Raw genomic sequence first — 10,319 nt, 5'->3', positions numbered from 1 at the left:
TCTCTCGGCATAAGCTGCTGGTCTTTGTAGTTCTATCTCAGCATAGCTCCCGGTTCTTTGTAGTTCTCTCAGGCCTAGCTGCTGGTCTTTGTAGACCTCTCGGCATAGCTGCTGGTCTTTGTAGTTCTCTCTCAGCATAGCTGCTGGTCTTTGCAGTTCGCTCTCCAGCATAGCTGCTGGTCTTTGCAGTTCGCTCTCAGCATAAGCTGCTGGTCTTTGTAGTTCTCTCTCAGCATAGCTGCTGGTCTTTCTAGTTCTCTCTCAGCATAGCTGCTGGTCTTTGTAGACCTCTCAGCATAGCTGCTGGTCTTTGTAGACCTCTCAGCATAGCTGCTGGTCTTTGTAGTTCTCTCTCAGCATAGCTGCTGGCTTTGTAGTTCTCTCTCAGCATAGCTGCTGGTCTTTGTAGTTCGCTCTCAGCATAGCTGCTGGTCTTTGTAGTTCCTCTCAGCATAGCTGCTGGTCTTGTAGTTCGCTCTCAGCATAGCTGCTGGTCTTTGTAGTTCTATCAGCATAGCTGCTGGTCTTTGTAGTTCTATCAGCCTAGCTGCTGGTCTTGTAGATCTCTCAGCCTAGCCGCTGGTCTGTGTAGCCGCTGGTCTTTGTAGTTCTCTCAACCTAGCCGCTGGTCTTTGTAGTTCGCTCAGCCCTGCTGCCAGTGTTGGCTCACTGAGCTAAAGCCAAGTCATTGCCTGGGTAGCTAATGTGAGTCTTCAGGTCTACAACAAGATTTGTCTCAGCCCTGCTGTTGGTCCTTAACATCCAGTTTGTGCACCACCCTGAAGGCCTCTAGGAACTCGTTGAAGTCGATGCTGCCATCCTTGTTGAAGTCTATACTCTTAGCCAGTTCATCTATGGCCCGATCTCCACCTCCACACCCAGGTGAGCACTAAACAGACGCCAGGTCTGACGGAACTCCTCGATGGAGATCTGACCTGGATGGGGAGAGACAGTGAGAGAAACTAAGAAATACTAAAAGGTTTTCTGTCTAACAAGCTAATGGTTAACGTAGCATGATGTGAACTAGCAGGCTTAGGAGCTGTAATAGCTAATGGTTAACGTAGCATGATGTGAACTAGCAGGCTTAGGAGCTGTAATAGCTAATGGTTAACGTAGCATAATGTGAACTAGCAGGCTTAGAGCTGTAATAGCTAATGGTTAACGTAGCATGATGTGAAGTAGCAGGCGTAGGAGCTGTAATAGCTAATGGTTAACGTAGCATAATGTGAACTAGCAGGCTTAGGAGCTGTAATAGCTAATGGTTAACGTAGCATGATGTGAACTAGCAGGCGTAGGAGCTGTAATAGCTAATGGTTAATGTAGCATGATGTGAACTGCAGGCTTAGGAGCTGTAATAGCTAATGGTTAACGTAGCATGATGTGAACTAGCAGGCGTAGGAGCTGTAATAGCTAATGGTTAATGTAGCATATGTGAACTAGCAGGCTTAGGAGCTGTAATAGCTAATGTTAACGTAGCATGATGTGAACTAGCAGGCGTAGGAGCTGTAATAGCTAATGGTTAACGTAGCATGATGTGAACTAGCAGGCTTAGGAGCTGTAATAGCTAATGGTTAACGTAGCATGATGGACAGCAGGCGTAGGAGCTGTAATAGCTAATGGTTAACGTAGCATGATGTGAACTAGCAGGCGTAGGAGCTGTACTAGCTAATGGTTAACGTAGCATGATGTGAACTAGCAGGCGTAGGAGCTGTACTAGCTAATGGTTAACGTAGCATGATGTGAACTAGCAGGCGTAGGAGCTGTAATAGCTAATGGTTAACGTAGCATGATGTGAACTAGCAGGCTTAGGAGCTGTAATAGCTAATGGTTAATGTAGCATGATGTGAACTAGCAGGCGTAGGAGCTGTAATAGCTAATTGTTAACGTAGCATGATGTGAACTAGCAGGCGTAGGAGCTGTAATAGCTAATGGTTAACGTAGCATGATGTGAACTAGCAGGCTTAGGAGCTGTAATAGCTAATGGTTAACGTAGCATGATGTGAACTAGCAGCGTAGGAGCTGTAATAGCTAATGGTTAACGTAGCATGATGTGAACTAGCAGGCGTAGGAGCTGTAATAGCTAATGGTTACGTAGCATGATGTGAACTAGCAGGCGTAGGAGCTGTAATAGCTAATGGTTAACGTAGCATGGTGTGAACTAGCAGGCGTAGGAGCTGTAATAGCTAATGTTTAACGTAGCATGATGTGAACTAGCAGGCTTAGGAGCTGTAATAGTCATCATCAGAGTAACATGTACCAGAGTGGTCTTTGTCCATGATGTTGAAGATAATCTCAAGGTCTGTTCGATATCTGTAAAGAGTTTCAGCCAAGTTTGGAGTGACCTGAACAAAACACATAGAGAGAGAGTTTGTGAAAGGAGCAGCTTTATTCAACAGCCTTATTGATTGCCAAATAAAATCAATAAATTGATCGATCAGTCTCTTCCTGGTTCTGACCTGGGGTATGGGTTGTCCCGGGCCTATGTCCTCAAAGCAGGACTGGTAGTCGATGCTGCCATCTGGAGCCAGCCGTGCCAGGCGCGGGCGCAGAGTCCTCCAGGGCAGGTCCAGTCTCAGGACTGACTCCACCACCAGGGCCCACTCACTGACAGAGAACAGCCTGGAACAGACAGTCTAACTAACTCACTGACAGAGATACAGCCAGGAACAGACAGTCTAACTCACTGACAGACAGAGATACAGCCTGGAACAGACAGTCTAATCATGACAGACAGAGATACAGCCTGGAACAGACAGTCTAACTCACTGCAGACAGAGATACAGCCTGGAACAGACAGTCTAACTAACTGACAGAGAATACAGCTGGAACAGACAGTCTAACTAACTGACAGAGATACAGCCTGGAACAGACAGTCTAACCCACTGACAGACAGAATACAGCCTGGAACAGACAGTCTAACTCACTGACAGAGATACAGCCTGGTACAGACAGTCTAACTCCCTGAAAGAGATACAGCTTGGAACAGACAGTCTAACTCACAGACAGAGATACAGCTTGGAACAGACAGTCTAACTCACTGACAGAGGTACAGCCTGGAACAGACAGTCTAACTCACTGACAACAGAGATACAGCCTGGAACAGACAGTCAACTCCCTGAAAGAGATACAGCTTGGAACAGACAGTCTAACTCACAGACAGAGATACAGCTTGGAACAGACAGTCTAACTCACTGACAGAGATACAGCTTGGAACAGACGTCTAACTCACTGACAGAGATACAGCCTGGAACAGACAGTCTAACTCACTGACAGAGATACAGCCTGACAGACAGTCTAACTCACTGACAGACAGAGATACAGCCTGGAACAGACAGTCTAACTCACTGACAGAGATACAGCCTGGAACAGACAGTCTAACTCATTGACAGACAGAGATACAGCCTGGAACAGACAGTCTAACTCACTGACAGACAGAGATACAGCCTGAACAGACAGTCTAACTCCCTGAAAGAGATACAGCTTGGAACAGACAGTCTAACTCACAGACGAGATACAGCCTGGAACAGACAGTCTAACCCACTGACAGACAGAGATACAGCCTGGAACAGACAGTCTAACTCACTGACAGACAAGATACAGCTTGGAACAGACAGTCTAACTCACAGACAGAGATACAGCTTGGAACAGACAGTCTAACTCACTGACAGAGGTACAGCCTGGAACAGACAGTCTAACTCACTGACAGACAGAGTACAGCCTGGAACAGACAGTCTAACTCACGACAGACAGAGATACAGCCTGGAACAGACAGTCTAACTCCCTGAAAGAGATACAGCCTGGAACAGACATCTAACTCACAGACAGAGATACAGCTTGGAACAGACAGTCTAACTCACTGACAGAGATACAGCTTGGAACAGACAGTCTAACTCACTGACAGAGATACAGCCTGGAACAGACAGTCTAACTCACTGACAGAATACAGCCTGGACAGACAGTCTAACTCACTGACAGACAGAGATACAGCCTGGAACAGACAGTCTAACTCACTGACAGAGATACAGCCTGGAACAGACAGTCTAACTCACTGACAGACAGAGATACAGCCTGGAACAGACAGTCTAACTCCCTGACAGACAGAGATACACCTGGAACAGACAGTCTAACTCACTGACAGACAGAGATACAGACTGGAACAGACAGTCTAACTCACTGACAGAGATACAGCTGGTACAGACAGTCTAACTCACAGACAGAGATACAGCTTGGAACAGACAGTCTAACTCACAGACAGAGATACAGCTTGGAACAGACAGTCTAACTCACTGACAGAGATACAGCCTGGAACAGACAGTCTAACTCACTGACAGAGAATACAGCCTGACAGACAGTCTAACTCACTGACAGACAGAATACAGACTGGAACAGACAGTCTAACTCCCCTGACAGACAGAGATACAGCCTGGAACAGACAGTCTACATCCCTGACAGACAGAGATACAGCCTGGAACAGACAGTCTAACTCACTGACAGACAGAGATACAGACTGGAACAGACAGTCTAACTCACTGACAGACAGAGATACAGACTGGAACAGACAGTCTAACTCACTGACAGAGATACAGCCTGGTACAGACAGTCTAACTCCCTGACAGACAGAGATACAGCCTGGAACAGACAGTCTAACTCACTGACAGACAAAGATACACTGGAACAGACAGTCTAAACTCACAGACAGAGATACAGCTTGGAACAGACAGTCTAACTCACTGACAGAGATACAGCCTGGTACAGACAGTCTAACTCCCTGACAGAGATACAGCCTGGAACAGACAGTCTAACTCACTGACAGACAAGATACAGCCTGGAACAGACAGTCTAACTCACTGACAGACAGAGATACAGCCTGGAACAGACAGTCTAATCCACTGACAGAGATACAGACTGGGACAGACAGTCTAACTCACTGACAGAGATACAGCCTGGAACAGACAGTCTAACTCACAGACAGAGATACAGCTTGGAACAGACAGTCTAACTCACAGACAGAGATACAGCCTGGACAGACAGTCTAACTCCACTGACAGAGATACAGCCTGGAACAGACAGTCTAACTCACAGACAGAGATACAGCTTGGAACAGACAGTCTAACTCACTGACAGAGATACAGCCTGGTACAGACAGTCTAACTCCCTGACAGAGATACAGCCTGGAACAGACAGTCTAACTCACTGACAGACAGAGATACAGCCTGGAACAGACAGTCTAACTCACTGACAGACAGAGATACAGCCTGGAACAGGCAGTCTAACTCACTGACAGACAGAGATACAGCCTGGAACAGACAGTCTAACTCACTGACAGACAGAGATACAGCCTGGAACAGACAGTCTAACTCACTGACAGAGATACAGACTGGAACAGACAGTCTACCTCACTGACAGACAGAGGTATAGCCTGGAACAGACAGTCTAAACTCACTGACAGACAGAGATACAGCCTGGAACAGACAGTCTAACTCACTGACAGACAGAGATACAGCTGGAACAGACAGTCTAACTCACTGACAGACAGAGATACAGCCTGGAACAGACAGTCTAACTCACTGACAGAGATACAGCCTCTGAACAGACAGTCTAACTCACTGACGGACAGAGATACAGCCTGGAACAGACAGTCTAACTCACTGACAGACAGAGATACAGCCTGGAACAGACAGTCTAACTCACTGACAGAGATACAGACTGGAACAGACAGTCTACCTCACTGACAGACAGAGGTATAGCCTGGAACAGACAGTCTAACTCACTGACAGACAGAGATACAGCCTGTAACAGACAGTAACAGACAGTCTCAACATCACTCACTGACAAGAGATACAGCCTGAACAGACAGTCTTAACTCACTGACAGAGATACAGCCTGGAACAGACAGTCTAACTCACTGACAGAGATACAACCTGGAACAGACAGTCTAACTCACTGACAGAGATACAGCCTGGAACAGACAGTCTAACTCACTGACAGAGATACAACCTGGAACAGACAGTCTAACTCACTGACAGAGATACAACTGGAACAGACAGTCTAACTCCATGACAGAGATACAACCTGGAACAGACAGTCTAACTCACTGACAGAGATACAGCCTGGAACAGACAGTCTAACTCACTGACAGAGATACAACCTGGAAACAGACAGTCTAACTCACTGACAGAGATACAGCCTGGAACAGACAGTCTAACTCACTGACAGACAGAGATACAACCTGGAACAAAAAGTCTAACTCACTGACAGACAAGAGATACAGCCTGGAACAGACACAGCAGAGTCACTAATGATTCACAATGATGGGCGCGTTCCAGGTGGTATTTATGGAAGGTGCTACACATCTCAGAACCTGACTATGTCATAGGAGTTTGGGGTGTTCTTTAACAGCTGGCAGGCAGTGTGTGTGTGTTATTGCAAAAATATCTTACCACTGTTACTTGTGTCATACTGCTGAAAGGCAGCCATGAGTTCTGAGCGGTGGGCAAACAGCTTCTCCTGTACAGCCCTTACAGCCGAACCCTCTGCCACATTCACCTGCGGACGGACGGACACACACACACGATAATCAACTCATTGTCACGTCTGTATGTAGAGACCAGTAGAACGGAACTACAAAGACCAGCAGCTATGCTGAGAGAGAACTACAAAGACCAGCAGCAGGCTTGAGGGGAGCCATGCTCGCCTTGGCTTTAGCTCTGCAGGCTTAAACAGTCTTGTGGTCAACCATACACTCAGTGTAGCACATGCAGTTGCATGAGTCAGGAATCTTGTAGATCGAGGAGGTGTGGTCTCCCTTCTCCCTGTGGTGTAGAACATGTCTCAGAGGAGAACACACTACTCTCACCAGCTACTGATATGGAGACGGACCAACACACACACACGTGAGGTTTCTACAGACAAAACAGACAAGAGCTCCCCGCGGCATGTCCTAGCTCTGCTCTGCAGACGAACAGCACTGTGCCTCATCTTTTCTAGGTCTGAGACAGGGCTGTAACTCTGAGACCAGACTGCTACATCCTCTCTTCAGGGTTAAAGGTCCAATGCARACGTTTTCATTTAAAATAAATCTCGATATTAAATCATTTCTGGGTAAGTACCTTACTGTGATTGTTTTCATTAAAATGGTCAAAAAGAAACTGAAATAGCTTCTTAGCAAAGAGCTATTTCTCAAGCAAGAATTTAGCTATGATTGTCTGGGAGTGGTCTGGAAAACTGAAAATGATCTGTTATTGGCAGAGAGGTTTTGACGTCTTTCTTATTGTTCTATTAACTAATTTACCTCCTGGTGATGTCACTAGGCAGGCCAAAACCATCCCACCAGAACAGGCTGAAATGTATTTTTAAACACCTCTTACACTTAAGAGGTCATTATCGTCATTTTCTAAATTTGACAGTATTATTCCAACCTCATAAACGCAGCATGTAAAGTGTTGGTCCCATGTTTCATGAAGCTGAAATAAACAATCCCACAAATGTTCCAAGCTTATTTCTCTCAAATTTTGTGCACAAATTTGTTTACATCCTTGTTTAAATCCCTGTTAGTGAGCATTCCTCCTTTGCCAAGATAATCCATCCACCTGACAGGTGTGGCATATCAAGAAGCTGATTAAACAGCATGAACATTACACAGGTGCACCTTGTGCTGGGGGGACAATAAAAGGCCACTTTAGAATGTGCCGTTTTGTCACACAACACAGATGTCACAAGTTTTGTGGGAGCGTGTAATTGGCATGCTGACTGCAGGAATGTCCACCAGAGCTGACAGTCCATGATGCTGACATAGAAGTATATTACCATTTCTCAATAAAAACAGTTGATGATCGATCCTGGCATATCATGTCAATAAAATCATGGACAGGATCTGGTTATTAATTCATTGGGGGGGTGTACTGTACTGTACATCAAGCTGTCTCTACAGAAACAGGTGATAGACTAGTGTCCTGTCTAGAGGGTGTACTGTACATCCAGCTGTCTCACTACAGAAACAGGTGATAGACTAGTGTCCTGTCCAGAGGGTGTACTGTACATCAAGCTGTCTCTACAGAAACAGGTGATAGACTAGTGTCCTGTCCAGGGGTTACTGTACATCAAGCTGTCTCTACCAGAAACAGGTGATAGACTAGTGTCCTGTCCAGGGGTGGTACTGTATCCAGCTGTCTCCTACAGAAACAGGTGATAGACTAGTGTCCTGTCCAGGGGGTGTACTGTACATCAGCTGTCTCACTACAGAAACAGGTGATGACTAGTGTCCTGTCCAGGGGGTGTACTGTACATCCAGCTGTCTCACTACAGAAACAGGTGATAGACTAGTGTCCTGTCCAGGGGTGTACTGTACATCCAGCTGTCTCACTACAGAACAGGAAATAGACTCCTGCTCCTATTGGCTGTTCTATCTCAGACAAGGCTGCCTTGTCTAAGACTTCCTTAATTTGTATCTACTAGTGAACCAGTAAGGTTGCTGTTTATGTTGTATCATGTGATGTGTAGCTTTAAATGCTCTTTACTGAGACTTCCTTATTCTGTATCTACTAGTGAACCAGTAAGGTTGCTGTTATGTTGTATCATGTGATGTGTAGCTTTAAATGCTCTTTACTGAGACTTCCTTATTCTGTATCTACTAGTGAACCAGTAAGGTTGCTGTTATGTTGTATCATGTGATGTGTAGCTTTAAATGCTCTTTACTGGCTGTTTCCTTGACCGTTTCCTCACTCGGTTGGTTCACATTTGTATTCGGTGTGTGTGTGTGTGTGTGTGTGTGTGTGTGTGTGTGTGTGTGTGTGTGTGTGTGTGTGTGTGTGTGTGTGTGTGTGTGTGTGTGTGTGTGTGTGTGTGTGTGTGTGTGTGTCTGTCTGTGTTGTTGTTTGGGTGTGTGTGTGTGTTTTTGCACGTTTCTGCATGCATGTAGATGTGGGTGTGTATTGGAAGACCCATAATTACAAAGCAATGTGTGAGCACTGTTAAACATACCTCGTACTTCTGACTGACAGGTAGGCAGGGAGGGAGGCCAAATGGCAGGACCAGCCTCTCAGGAGGGTAGGAGACATTCCACAGGTCTGGTGTTCAGGATCACACACACAAACAGGACAACACATGCACGCGAACACGCACACTCAGAACTACACGGTGCCAGAGAATCACAGATACACAGAAAGAGAGAGAGGATGGGAGAGAAGAGGCAAGGGAGAGAGAGAGAGAGAGAGAAAGAGTAGAGCACCTCAGTCTGCTGCAGGGAGAGACCATGGGGCCTCTGACAGGGCTTCTCTCTGCACTAGTTGCTCTGCTATGGACCCTCCCTCCAGGTCAGTCTGTCTACCAGCTGGTTTGGATTTCATCTATTGGATCTGTTGTTTCTGTTTGGTTGGTAAAAGGATGTTTGAGATACAATGGGAACTCCTCATGGCATCAGACTGTCTTCATGTTGATCTCTGTTCTGTCTCCAGGGTCATTGGGTGAGGAATGCAGTAGTTTCAGACATCTGGAGAACGGTAGAACATTCTTCCGCTACAGCGGGCTGTATGTGGCGTTCACCTGTAACCCTGGCTATAAGATCCATGGATATAGAACCAACAGCTGTGTGTCTGGACAATGGTCCAGGGAACCTCCTGTGTGTGTTGGTAAGTGACGTTAGACTTGAGTTTGATACATTTATTTCAAGTTACACATCTCTCTCTCTCAATTTCTCAATAGCAAGGTTATGCTCACTGAGTCTGTACGTAGTCAAAGCTTTCCTTAAGTTTGGGTCAGTCACAGTGGACTGGTATTCTGCCACTGTGTACTCTCTGTTTAGGGCCAAATAGCATTCTAGTTTGCGCTGTTTTTTTGTGAATTCTTTCCAATGAGTCAAGTAGTTCTCTTTTTGTTTTCTCATGATTTGGTTGGGCTGGTGGGTCTAGTTGCGTTGCGTCCTGGCTATCTTCACCAGGTTCATGGTGGCGAAGACGTGGATGTGGATTAAGGCAGCCCCACGCACCTCTCTGATTCAGAGGGGTTGGGTTAATACAGAAGACACATTTCAGTTGAATACATTCAGTTGGACAACTGACTAGGTCTCCCCCTTTCCCTCTCTGTAGGGGATGGCTTTGTTATGGAAGGTTAGGGACTTGCTTCCTTTTAGGTGGTAGTATAATTTAACGTCTCTTTTCTGGATTTTTATCATTAGCGGGTATCGGCCTAATCTTCTGCTCTGCATGCATTATTTGGTGTTTTACGGTTGTACACAGAGGATATTTTAAGCAGAATTCTGCATGCAGTCTCAATTTGATGTTGTCACATTAAGTAAATTGTTGGTTGTGAGCGGACCCCAGATT

General features: G+C 45.9%; 1 protein-coding gene across 1 annotated transcript; it reads right to left on the bottom strand.

The window, feature by feature from the left end:
* Positions 1-713: 713 nt before the first annotated feature.
* On the bottom strand, positions 714-6,058 carry LOC112074034 (serine/threonine-protein phosphatase with EF-hands 1). The gene is made up of 4 exons (XM_070440365.1): positions 6,054-6,058; positions 2,457-2,619; positions 2,258-2,342; positions 714-935 (listed from the first exon to the last, which is right to left on the bottom strand). Exons 1-4 carry the CDS (start codon positions 6,056-6,058, stop codon positions 853-855), a joined length of 336 nt encoding a protein of 111 aa, XP_070296466.1. The 3' UTR covers positions 714-852.
* Between the last annotated feature and the right edge of the window lie 4,261 nt (positions 6,059-10,319).

The sequence above is a fragment of the Salvelinus sp. IW2-2015 genome, unplaced genomic scaffold (assembly GCF_002910315.2).
Source record: "Salvelinus sp. IW2-2015 unplaced genomic scaffold, ASM291031v2 Un_scaffold2469, whole genome shotgun sequence".
NCBI classification, from domain to species: Eukaryota; Metazoa; Chordata; class Actinopteri; order Salmoniformes; family Salmonidae; genus Salvelinus; species Salvelinus sp. IW2-2015.
This window is presented reverse-complemented; position numbering and strand designations above follow the sequence as displayed.